Source organism: Chelmon rostratus, chromosome 11 (assembly GCF_017976325.1).
Source record: "Chelmon rostratus isolate fCheRos1 chromosome 11, fCheRos1.pri, whole genome shotgun sequence".
NCBI lineage: Eukaryota > Metazoa > Chordata > Actinopteri > Chaetodontiformes > Chaetodontidae > Chelmon > Chelmon rostratus.
The window spans coordinates 1,468,874-1,482,408 of record NC_055668.1 but is presented as its reverse complement, the minus strand read 5'-3'; the positions used below and the strand labels follow the sequence as shown (position 1 = coordinate 1,482,408).

Below are 13,535 nucleotides of genomic sequence, written 5' to 3'. Positions count from 1 at the left end.
AAAATATGAAACAAATTAAGAAACAATTTATCATAAATACACATGAATGTATGACCTATAACAACACAAAGTACAGAATACACATGACTTTATTTAGACAGCAGTTCATTTGACAGAAAAAAGACATACAGAAACGCGTCCAGTGTTGTTTTTGTTGCAAAGAAATGTATGAAATGTACTTTCTTCTCTTTTTCAAAACACACTGGAAGTGAAAAGCACTCGAAGCGAATCCCGGCACCATACGTCATCGCGTCAGTGTCGTAGCGTCGTCGTCATCCGCTGTCACGTCCGTCGTGGAATGGCTTCCTGTTTCCTCTGTGCCGCTCTCCTCTGAAAGATGGAATATTGTTTACTTTCTTCAACACCCGTTTTTAAAAAGTATCACCTGGTGCGGGGCAACACACCGCCGGGAGCCGGATATAGAGTGTTCGAGAAGGGAACAGCAGTGCTGGCAGGGCGCTCACCATGCTGCTATCCCAGCTGCCAGAGGATGTTCTCTATCATATCTTGTCTTATTTGGACTACAAATCTCTCAGTCGCCTCTCTCAAGTTTGTAAAACTATTTACCACTTCGTAAACCGGGACGCCGTGTGGAGGAAGATTGCTAAAGAGTTTTTAAACACTGGAATTACTCGGAATGGGACGGACATGTAAGATAACAGTCGCACAGTGATGAGAAATGTTTAGCTTAGCGTTAGCCTGCTCTGTGGTACCGGGCAGGCGCAGTGTGTCCTGAGCGCTGCTGACACATTGCTTATTGGCTCTCTTTGGCCGCAGATGCTGTGTGTGGGCCGGTTTACATCCCTGTGTACAGCCAGGGGGTGTTGGAGGAGACCCGCCTACAGCAGCACTGCTTTTACACCTGTAGCTTGGGCTGTAACTCATCAATTACCTCTATGAAATTTGGATTCAGACAGGCGGCCCCACTGGTAGTGGTATCTCATTTTACAAGAACCAGTGAATATTACTCATTTTTATTCAATCAAGAATTACTTCATAAACCAGATTTCCACATCATGAACAGTGATTGTGAGTAGGATCAAATACTGTTCTGTATGAATATGCAGTTCATTTAGTACCTTAAATGACATTTCATCCATTTAGCCGTTGAGTTAATCAACTAATCTGTTAAAGGAAAACTGGTTTTATTATAACTTGGGTATAGCACAAGTATAGCTTTATCACAGCTGTCAGGTATGACATTGTGAGCGAGATGTGAGAATGCAGTGACATGACTTGACGAAATCAGAGAGGATTAGACAGTCACACAGGTCTGTTAACAAATCTCCAGGTTTGTCAGGTTTAGAAGCTAGAATGATGATGAACAGTAAAATTATTTCCCAAACTGACTATAAATTGTGACAAATGTTGTATAAGCAAAATAAGACCAGTATTTCCGGTACACTCACTTTCAGTTTGACCTCTAAATGAAGTGGTTTACATAATCTGGACAAACTCTTGTCTTGTTTCCAATCTGTCTGATTGTCTGACTGCTCGTGTTTCTCGACCTGTCTGACATCTTTTTGGTCATGCAAACAAAATGTTAGCTGTTAACTTGCCAGTTACTTTGTTTTGATTTTGAAGGCATTTCATGACTTCACTTCATGACTTCATTATATAGCTGACAGCAGAGAGATCTTTGGAATGTAGGGCAGAGAGAGAGAGATGGACATGGCATGCACTAGACATCCGATGATTGGGCGAAAAGCAGGAATTGGCCAAAAACCATGAAAATAAGGTCTATCTCGTGATAAACTGGAATTACCCTTTTAGAGTATTGACCAGGTTGTGTGGAAATCATCCCTCTAGTTAATGTGCGTATGTGTCTTGACTCATTCAGTCCAATCTAACTATGGCTCAGAGTCACACACTGGCATCCCAGTGTCCTCCCTCAGGCATCTCCTTCAGAGGCTCAGACACTCGCTAGCAAGACTTCATGATATGTGACAGGTTCTTTAACAAGCTACGAGGCTTTTTGAAGACATGTCCAATGTTGTCTACGAGCCTTGTATTCTACCACTACAACACAGACTTTGACATGTTTTGTAAGGTATAGTATGTATCCTTTCTTGATCTAATCAAAATGGAAATGGTGCAGTTATGAAATATCTACCTCTACTCTAATACAGCTGATCATTTAAAAGTGACATCATGAAATGTGTGCAGACTACTGATTTGTTTGGGAATCTGGATTATTGGGTGTGAGTCATTAGAAAAAGGAAACGTCAGGCATCAAAGTCAGGTATAAATGAATCTGAAATCTCTAAACATGAACAAATAAAAGCAGAAGTGTCTGCATGGAGAGATACGAAAAACATTTTCTCCCCATGTGGCATGCATAATTTGATACTCTGATTTGATCTGAATTAATTCCTAATTTAAAGACTGTGTTTCAGTATACCCTCTATCATTGAACAGATGGGATGGGAATGTTTAAGATTGTCAAATGAGAATTTTCATGATAACTAGCACTGTAAACATCCAGAGTGGTCAAAGTAAAGTGATGTTAAACTGTCATTTTCATTGTAGATATCGTCACATCCCACTGAAGGAGAGAGTGAAGATAGCTCAAAACTGGTATGATGGGGTCTGCAAAAGGGCTATTCCTCTCAAATGGAAAACTAAGTAAGTGAGTCAGTTGTGTATACGCTGGTTCAATGGCAGACCGCTTTGACCTTTTTTTTTTTACTCTGTATCACCTAGTCAGTATGCAGTGTAATGCATGTGTGTTTTGCTCTCAGGCCATTTCCCCTTCTTTCAGTCTTTGTGTAAAGTTAGGTTAGCCATGTCCTGACTCCAACTCCATACCTGACACACATCTTCATCCATCTTGGTATCTGTCTCCTGGAAAAGAAATAAGTGTATTTTCCCAAATGTTGAACGACTGTTTTGACAAACGTTATGTTTTCGTCATCATGGTGACTTTTCATACGTGTTTTATTATTATTTATTGTCATCATTTTGACCTCACTTACATTTCTCTTAAATCACGTGTCTTGTCTTCAGACTGTTGCCTTGGTTGCAGCTGGATGGAGACATACTCTTTCTGTCTCAGGCTGCTGATATTGGAGCGTACCATCTGCACCATGACTCCCGGAGGCTTCAGTCTAAACCATTTGAAATCTACTCGGGCCACAAGGGTGATGTCTGTCGCTTTGTTGTGATGGACTCTCACCTGATCAGTGGTGGAAGGTAACTCATGCCTATTTGTTCTCCTTGTGACTTTATTTGGCATTGACAACATACATTAGTCATTCTGTAACGATCAGGGATACTAAAGTAACAGATGCTATTTGTGTCTTACTTAGTCATTTCATTCATGCTATGCCTGACATTGTTGTGGAAGCAAAACTAGTTTTGGTCAAGGAAGAAGTACAAGGAGAAGATAGAGAAGTCCTGATGATAGTATAACTGATTTTGTTACTTAGGCTATTCCTAAAACTAACTCCCCTTTTTCTGTGTCAGTGATGGCAAGATCCTGGTCCACAGCAGGAGGAGTGACATGTCGATGGAGTTATCAGGTCATGAACAGGAAGTTAACTGCCTGGATTCGAAAGATGGACTCATCATCAGTGGATCCAGAGACCGAACAACCCGGGTCAGAAGACCCCTACAATTCTTATTTATTAATGTGATGCACAGTGCCATGGTGTTTACAATCCTCGTTTGTTTCTTTAGGAATACGACTGAAGGATATAAACATCATTACTTACATTTACAATTCATCAGAACAAGAAAATGTTACATTTCCCTTCAGATTCAACTCTTCATTAGCTTCACTGATGTGTCAGCAGTATGTCATGTCTATATCATAGTATGTCTGTTTATGCATACGCTGTAAAACATGCTTACCGGTGACTTTTGTTTCTTTAGATTTGGACTTTGACTTCCAGCTGCCCAAGAGACACCATTCCCATGTACGATAGAGTATGGTCTGTTGCTATTAGTCCCACACTGAGGTAAGCATTGGCTCCGAGTCACAAGAGTTTAGATAACAAGAGCAACAAAGAGGTTGCCAAATGTGGCTGCAATTAGTCACTCGGTTAAACTGGGTCTCACCCAAGAAAAGCCCTATTGGGTCAAATGTGTAGACGGTGATTGTTAAACTAACTTGAGCCTGTTGGCCCTGTCTTGTGTCAAAGTCTATTTCCCTTTTAAATATGTTTTCTAATGGAGTTGGGCTTAGGGCTGAGGTTCTGTTGAGATTAAGGAGAGGGGAAACACAAATTGATGGAGAATGAGACAAACAAACACACATCTCCTGCTGTATACAGTGTTTGCTTCTACTTTTACCAACTTGTGTGTAGATTTTTTTTAACATTGCATTATGCTGCTCTGATCTCAACACAAGGCAAGTGTGCAATGTGACTGATCAGACTCTCACCTGCTGAGCTGAATCAGACAGATCCTGACGTATCTCATCTCTTAATCAATCTAGTAACTAGATGATGCATTTGTTATATTTTCACAATTTTTATTCATAGAAATGTTGTCACTAACCCACCCATTTTTAGTGATTCATTAGAGCTCATAGGCAGCTTTCATTTTCATATTGATTTCTGTTACCTATATTTACTAAAACTTGAAGACACTGCATTAATTTCGCTCAAATAGGAATGAGACTACATGAGTAAACTTGCACTTCCAAATCCAACACAAAACATGATTATTACTGTTTTGGGAAATGCACTTTCAAAATGTGTGTGACATGGCACTGTATTTTGTGCCTTACCGGTTCAGCTTTCCCTTTCTTGCATTGCGTGCCCACTAGTTTTCCATGTTGCTATGCTTCCAGCGCCAGCTGTGGCAGGAGACATTTCGTTTTCGGGTTGTCCCTCCATCTGCTCGTCCGTCCCATTCTTGTGAACATGAATTTGGTGGTTAAAGGTCAAGGTCACTGTAACCTCACAAAACACTGGTCATAACTCAAGAATACATAGGCTAATAATTTCTCATAGGTTAAAGGTCAACTTCTCTATGACAACATAATGTTCTGCAAAAACACTTTTCTGGCCATTATTCAACACCATAAGTCAGGAACAGAAGGGCAGATAGTGACCATATTTCACATTTGGTCAGACACTGAATTAGTGACACTAATCTTGGGTGTCCACCTTGAAACTGTGGTGATTGTGTAGATCTTCTGCGTTGCCGGGTTGAAGATATGTGTGAAGCTTTCACGTTTGAAGCATTGTAGTTCACCACAAGCTCACTGGTTCTGTTTATATTGAGCCTCAGGTGATTGTTACTGCTCCATGTGATGAAGCTTTCTGTCAGACCTCTGAACTCCTCTGGAAAAATAGTCTCTGAGTGAAGACAGCATGTTTCTCACTGGAAATTATTCACTGGAATCATACCTGTCAGTGTAGCTAGATAACAGAAATACACTTAAACACATGTTGTTATATTTCTTCAAGGTCAGTTCAGTTGAAAGACACAACAAAGCATTTCTGGCAGGACCACTTTGGGGAATGTTAAACTGTAAAAGAAAACTTTGTTCAACTTAAATATTGTTCACATTTATAGAAAATAGTAAAGGTTCCCACTACATTCTCAACATATAACCAGTGTGAGATGTTAAAATATCCCTGAAGGTACTGACTGTAATTGAAAAATTGGCTTGAGAGAGCTGAGTGTCGAGGCTGTAGAGGTGATTTAAAAGCGCCTTTGATTTCTCAGCCATGTTTATACCCAGGCACTTAATAACACACACTTACACTCACTCACAGCATCTGTCTGCCTGACATGCAGGCAGACAGATGCAGAGCACTGTAACAGTATCCTGACTTGACCAGCAGAGAGGCAGGTGCTCATTTATCTGGCTGCAGAGTGGAAACATCACAGGTCTGGGGTTTCCCATCTCACTGAATAATTGCCTGGTCTGTAGCTTCGGCTTAATTGAAACAACAATTTTAGCTTCCGTGGGTTCAGCATTGAGGGACACTGACTTTGTATTTTTTCCTTTTCAGCAACAGGTTTTCTGTTGACTAAATAAAGTAAATGTCATCTTTAGGTGACTGTGGAGAAGCAGGTTCCTCTTCTATCATTATGTGCTTTATACTGTTATAGTCTTTGAAACCAACATCTTATCAGAAAAGTGTTTCAAGGCCAACTTTGTTCTCATGGCATGCATCTGTACTTTCCTCTTTGCTGGACAAAGAACACACCTTCCTGTACTGCAACTGACTGTAAATTGTGCACTATAGATTTGTCCATATGAACAGAATTTCTATGGTTCTTGGCTGTTTTGGAACAGGTCTACATTAGTATTAATGCATCCTTGTACAAAAGAGCTTAAAAACCTTTACCAGCATTCATTCCTAAACCTCTAAAATTATCTTAATCCTTAAAACTCAACCTTAGTCCAGTCATAGCTTGGCCTGTAAAACCTGTAAGTAAGTAAGGAGCGGATAATATTTCCTCATTTTCAGTCTAAAACTTGACTGATCACACAACAAAATAAGAAACACAGTATATCAGCATACATGCATGGTGGCCTTGTCCGTCTGATCCAGGTCTTGGAGCATCTCTCTGATCTCAGAGGAACAGGCAGATTATCCACATCATTAATTCTCCAATTTGCTGGCTGAAATAGCAGACCATGCTTCAGCCTGCCACCCACTCATAATGGAAACCTTCTCCCTACCTCTCACTGACCAGCGGCCTGGTTAATTAAAACCCCTCTGGAACCCAGGTGTCAACTCACTGATAAACCTATTAAATCCACTTCTTCCCCTACACCAAGTAACTGAACCTCCATCTAGTTCCTGAAAGGAAAATAGACTTTTTTCAGCTCAGTTGTTTAAGCATAAGATTTGCTAAAAGTCACACAGGCTGTGTAACACCAAAGCAAACATAATCAAACTGTTGAGAAAGTACTGATTAACTAGAATTGAAAGCCCTGCCCAGTGCTGCAGCCGATAATTAATTCTGCACTAAAACAGTAGGCATGCATGTGCTTGAGCCACAGTAAAACACACGTAGGTAGTTCAGATTGAGGTTACGAGAAGCATTTCATGCAGCAGCACTGAAGGGTGGTGTTTGCACGATGATAAAAACATTTTCAACATTTTGAAGCTTGCAAACACACTGTGTGCACCCTTGCACAGCTCCTACAGCAGCAATATAAATAGCCAAAACTGCACCACTATACACACCTTAAGTAGCATTATGCATGACTGTAGCATTATGCCAACCCTATTGCCAGTCACAGTGTTGATACTGCACGATTCTACAAAACATGGCAGTGATGATGATTCTACTTGCTTCCAATTATTCATATCTGAAGGCAGAGAGCTGAGAAGCTGGCTGGAGCTTGAGGTTCAGCTCAGAGAGGTTCTTGGTAATGTTTACCATGAAGGCCAACTCACACAGACATGTGCTGTCTCTGAATTTCAATGTCAGGTTTTCCTACATCTCGATAAATTGTTCGAGGAAAAACTGACTCTTTGGATCAATTTTAGTTTGTTCGGTGCCAGCAGCTCTGCAGGAGCAACAAGGCACTTCACAAATTCTCTTTCTGAATTAGATGTCTTATTAGCTAATAGCCTATTAGCTGTCATATTATATTATATATTATTATAAGCTAATAACCTATTAGCTTTTAGTGTATTAGCTGTTAGCTCGCTCACCACAAAACTTGCCTGCATAATGCTGTTTCAGTCAGAATGTGGTCTTGTTGAAGCTGCTTGTTGGGCAGACAACTTAGATCATTTAATTCAAATGAATAAGATTTTGTTTTATCTGGTAGGCTTTCAGTGGGGAGAATTAGTGTCCAATGACTTAACACTTTACATTCTCAATATGATAACTGATCGGAGGAGGCTGCTGAATAATTGTTGTTTTATAATGTAATGCAATTGTAAAAGTAAGTTTTTAATCATCTGCTAAATATAGATGTAGTGTTGATTCTGACATTACCCACAAAAATAGGTCAACCCCAGGTCTCCAGCAGCCTGTGTGGTTTCCAGTCAGGAGGCTGATTCTCTTCCCAGATGTAAGACTCAAGACAGGTGTCATATTTCACTCTCTTTAACAGTTAGTGTCATTTGTTTGTTTAGAAAGTAAGTCAGCCAATTAGCAAAGAGAGAGTCCCTCATGAAATATGTCTTTAATGCTGAGCAGTTAACCTGCAAGATACACTGCTCTATGTATTTATGGACTTCTGACCTCCACGTCCATCTCCTGGACTCATTGGTGTGCATGACACTTTCACTGTCTTTTTGCTCTCTGTTTTGGTCAAATTGACCAAAGCTTAAAGGAATCTTCCAGTGATTTACTATTCCACTTCCCTAAAGTTGGGAAACTGCAAAAGGCAGATCTTCTCTCAATGCCTTGTATGGGTAAAGCTCCAAACACACTGAAATACATTTCCCATGAAGTAACTTGATAGTGTCTTTGGTTAGATCCTCCCTGTTAAACACCCACGTTTCAAACTCTGTTTCCCAGCATCGACCAAATTCCTCCCCAGAATGTCACATCCCAGCTACTGTACCTGGACTGCTTTTTTGTCTGTACAGTGCATCTAGTGTATGCTGCAAGTGTTAATTAATGCGTGCCAAATGACATTGATTACATACTGTATATTGTCAACCAACTTGAGGGAAATCAATTTGTTTAGAACTGATAATCTCTAGACTTTACACTACAACACACATGCGTACACACCAGCCTACCGCTGTTTCCATCCCTGTGTTTTTGTTGTTGCACTGGATATCATCTCAAGGTCTGTTGGAGAGGATTATTGTGGCTGCAGTGAAATGCCAAGGCTAGCACTGGACAGCTGTCCTCGTCCACAGTCCTCGTCGCCTCGGAAAAGATATTGATCCCATTGGTGACCTTGTTTTTTTTTTTTTTTTTTCAGATTGCTTTTCTCACTCATATTCCCTTTTCCACACTTGTGGAATTGTGTGCTCACAATCTCTGGTCGAGCTCATATTGGACAGGGTTAATGAAATGTAATGAGGAACCACAGTTGGTCGCAGGGATAAGCGCTAGATAAGCTTTTCTCACATTGTTATCTGTGTTAATTTTGTCTGTTTTTGTCTTTGTGTGAATAAGTCTCTACATGGCTTTCAGTGGTTTCCTTTGCCAAAACGTTGAAAGACTCTGACCATGCCAGAAAATTAAATGATAATATCATTTTTAATTTGATTTATAATTATTTTTCATCTTCCTCCAAGTTTTCGCCCCTTAACTCGTCCCGCAGCTTTGAGAAAACCCTCGCAAATTATTCTGATCTATAGTTTGTCCTACGATTTTCTTTACCATTTTTGCACCAAAAATAGTGACATGCCTCTAATTTCCCTTTGTTCCGTAAATGATACAAACTAAAACTGTCCTCCATTTTTACCTTTGTTTTATTTCATACTGTATAATGTACTTTTCCATAGCACCAATTCCACATCGTACTTACCACTCTGCTGCTTTCACTCTCTCTTTTCAGCAGAAATACTTTTTCATTTACTAATTATTTCCAGTCCCTTCCACTGACATTTGACATTTCTACATTGGTTAATGAATGAGTAAATAAATCTGCTGAGGCTTTTGGATGCATCTTTGGTTCATGGAATGATCTGGTGTTTTGGGTCTTTCAACATTTTACACTATCCTCAAGTTAACCCAGCTGTGGCTGATGAGACCTGTGTCCAGATGGCTACCCAGCTTCTTGCCCCATGGTTCTCCCATCTTGTGTCAGAGCCACATTGAGGCCCTCTCAGTCACATCTATGATCTGTGTCTCTCTGTCATTACCCAAGGTACTGTAGGCTCTGGGAATCTGGAAACAATATCCAGTCTCAAGGTGGTGATTCCCTTGCAAGGGCCAAGGTTTCTAGGAGAGTGTCATGGCTGCACCCAGCTCTGGGTGATTGCAGGGTTCCACATTTAAAGTAGTATCTCAGCTTTGCCCCATGTGTTGAGATTTGACAGCCTGGAAACCATGTCATACACCACCAAGATAAGGATCTTGATCTGGTGGGCCTCCACTCTGCCCATGTCACCTTCCTCTCCACTGCATTGTCCCACCTTGTGCAGGCATCCAGCTGCCCCATTGCCACCATGCATGGCCTCTCCTCCTCTGTTGCTACTCTCACAGCTTCTCTCGTTCCTCTTGGCATTGTCGGAAAAGATTGCACCTTGAGTCACTTCTCTCAACAGCTTGCTTTGGTGCAGCCTTGTCTCTGCCTGCTGAATGCCTTCAACTACTTCCCATTTCTTCCCAGTCCTCAACTCAATTCCAACTTTGACCACCTTCGGGTCAGTTAGCTCCCTGTACTGCAGCACCTTTCTAGTTCTCGTCAGCTTGAACTCCTCCTCAAAACATCTGAGTGGCAATTGCAGCTTGTTCTTCAGAATCCCAGGGAGCCCCAACCATCTTCTGACGTGAGAACTTTTTTTTCCTTTCCAAGGCCACAACTGTCGAGACTGGCACCTCACACACCAGGAGTGGCCACAGGATTCTGGACAGAATGCCATGCTGGTACAGCCATGCTTTAAACCAGTGATGAGTCTGCTGCTTGTTTATACCTCTCTTTATCTCCTCCCTGTCCCTCACTCCCTCTCCCAGCTTTCTCTCCTGTGCTGTATACCTGGTGTGTGCGGGTCCAGGCAATAGGAAGTGGGGCATGTGGTTAACTTATGGTTGACCGAGGTGTTCCTTGTAAACCCTGCTCTCATTCAAACAAGACCCAACAGGTTTAAGTGTGGGCCGGGCAGCTGCAGATGTGTAGTAGCAGGTCAGCTCTCACACTGTCACGGCTGATAGGGTTTCTTGGACAAGGCTATGCTTGTCCAGCTCATAGTTATCTTCTATGGACACCAAGTTTAGGTATGAATTGGGATATCACTTATCACCTTCCTCTTCCGGATTGTCAGTGCTGCCATGGTCTTGCTATGTGCTGCTAAGTACAATAGTGAAGGAGATTCATTTTTTACAATTACAGTCCTGTGAAATAAGAAAAGGTGCAATCCTTCTCAGCACAATAAAGCAAGTATGTGCATATTAATGTAGCTTTAATGGTCCCTCATACCAAAGAGCAAACAGCCAGCAATGAGTATGTTTACATGAACATTAGTATTCCAGTTTTGAGATGCAGCCTGGATTAATCATTTATCATCATATTTTTTTTTGTTTTACTATTTTACACATTCCTGTCATGTCTGAATAATTGCCTGAGTCATATTTATGTAAAAGTCTTTTCTGTAACACTTCAACATGACTCATGTCTCAACAGAATGCTTGCAAACTGATATAAAGACCACAGCAGCACAAGGGTAAAATGTGCTTAGTTACAATCCAAGACAGCAAAATGCTGCAAATAAGGCAATTTGAAGTTGTTGAGTAGATTCTTCTAATTTCTACTAATCTAATAATTTTGATAAAGTATAAATAATCTTTCCTTTAGATGTGGCTGGATTTAGCAGGGTGTTTACTAAAAATGAGCCCAGCCACGGTTTTGGATTAATCGTTGTGATTTGGGGCTTTTTTGAGAACATTACACATGTCTGGAAAGTAATGTAGCACAAATAAAAGTGCTATTGGTTGAAAAGAAGACATTTTTGGAACTCTAAGTAAGAGAAATGGTGTTTGTGAGGAAATAGTTAATTATCCTGAAGTTTTCAGCCCAGTTTTCAGATTTTTGGATAATCCTTTCATAAATGGTTTGGTTCGGTTCCGAAAAAGAGCAACAAATCCTGAGTAAATATCCCTGTTTGTGTGCTAGCTAGTTCCGTTGAAGCATACTGAACCCTTTACACAACTCCCCTCAGACACCAAGGGCCAGATGTATAAAAAAAAAACATGCGTACGCCTTTTCCCACACATAAACTGGTGTTTATAAAAGTGTGGTGAGAATGCACACACTTACTTCAGACCAGGCCTAGACACGGTTTTCAACATGAAATGTAAGATAGAAGATATAGCCTTTTTGTAAAACATTGTTTGTTGAGGTTATTTTCCATTGTGTCATTATTTTAAACTTAAATTAAGACTAATCAATTTTATTCTTTTTATTTATATTGTTATCCCTTTTTATTATTTATTCTTATTTGTTTCAATATGAAAGCTATTACTTAACCATTGATCATCCTTCAGACATTTATTAATCATGATTGAGACATCAATGCGGTGATGGTTGACAGGTATGTGATGAATTAATGGTATGTTTGCTATAAATATCCACAGCCATGAATAATGGTTGTGCAAAGTGACATTTGTTCTGATGCTATTTGAGAATCTGGCCAGTGCAACAGTCTTTTTTGACGTTTTCGTCTTTGCTGTTCTTCCCATTGACAGGCCTAATAAGTGGTACGGTAGTCACAAGTATTGACAATCAGACATTTAGGTTTGTTTCTAAATCCATTCATGGCTAATTGTGGGAGTAGAAATGAGGCTCATGCATGTGTGTCCGATTCCACAGTGAGTGAGATTTGTAAAACAGAATCAGGTTTACACGCAGCTTTTTAAGTCTGATGAAAAGAATGTGTATGCATATTTCTGTCTGAGTTTTAGTTATGAATCTCCACTGAGTTTTAAGCATCTGGCCCCAGGTGCCAAATATAGCGCTAGCAATGTGCCGCTTTCTGCAACGGTCTTGTCTGTGTTTGTCAGAAGTCCATCACTGGAAGTCCATCACTGCGCAAGTATTTCCTGCTTTTGAATGCACACTAGACTTCAGTGTTGCTTTTTTGTCAGGTTGGATTCATATTCCTTTTTTACAGATTTTTCCTTTAACATTGAGGGCTGCATAATTTCTCAGACCGATACGGTTAAGAATCTGGAAACAGTATTTGATCTCTCTCTTACATCTGGACCACACAAATACAGCCCATTTTTAAATCAGATGCTGAAATCCTTTCACATGCCCTCATAACATAGAGTAGACTACTGTAATCCACTTTCTTTTCATTTATACTATGTGATCACTGATTTTAAAATTATTAACCTCAGCCTTGTCATATTAACATATTACAGGTGCATGTGTGTGTGTGTGTGTGTAAGTGCGTGTGTTTGTGTGTGTGTACTTTTCATGTTATATGGTGTATTTTCTGCTGTTGTTTTTTGCAGATTTGTAAAGTGTACAGAGACTTTCTGTGTGCTGTGCACTTTAAATAAACAGGAGTTTAAGTTGTCACCACACGCCACCATTCATAAGTTTGCAGTCACATGTTATATTGATGTATTTCTTCTTTACTTCAATAATGGCTACTTTAAAATTGATGAACAGTATAATTCAGACACCAAATGTATTTTTTACATTTTTTTTAGTTTTGACCCCAAAGGAAGAATAATTCAATGATTAGAGTTGTTTTTGATTGAGTTTGATGTCCCCACAGTGTTCCATAACAGGGGTGAAGACTGTTGTAACCATATTTTCCCCCGAATACCCTTCAATTTTGAATGTGAAGCGTAAATGACCCGAGATTACTGACCCATAACGGTGCTTGCAATTGGAGTCTAAATATTTTGGGAGCCCATTTTCTGTGACATCTCTGCAGTCTACTCAGTTGTTCGAGTGAATGCTTTAAACTTTGACT

General features: G+C 40.2%; 1 protein-coding gene across 1 annotated transcript in view; it reads left to right on the top strand.

Annotated features, from left to right (window-relative positions):
- The first annotated feature begins 291 nt into the window (after positions 1 to 291).
- Positions 292 to 13,535, top strand: part of fbxw4 (F-box and WD repeat domain containing 4) — a 48,877-nt gene continuing 35,633 nt past the window's right edge. The window contains exons 1-5 of the mRNA XM_041947581.1: positions 292 to 650; positions 2,530 to 2,625; positions 3,007 to 3,192; positions 3,466 to 3,598; positions 3,874 to 3,959. Of these exons, the coding sequence (XP_041803515.1) occupies positions 466 to 650; positions 2,530 to 2,625; positions 3,007 to 3,192; positions 3,466 to 3,598; positions 3,874 to 3,959 (686 nt within the window). The 5' untranslated portion in view covers positions 292 to 465. The remainder of the gene's footprint in view (positions 651 to 2,529; positions 2,626 to 3,006; positions 3,193 to 3,465; positions 3,599 to 3,873; positions 3,960 to 13,535) is intronic.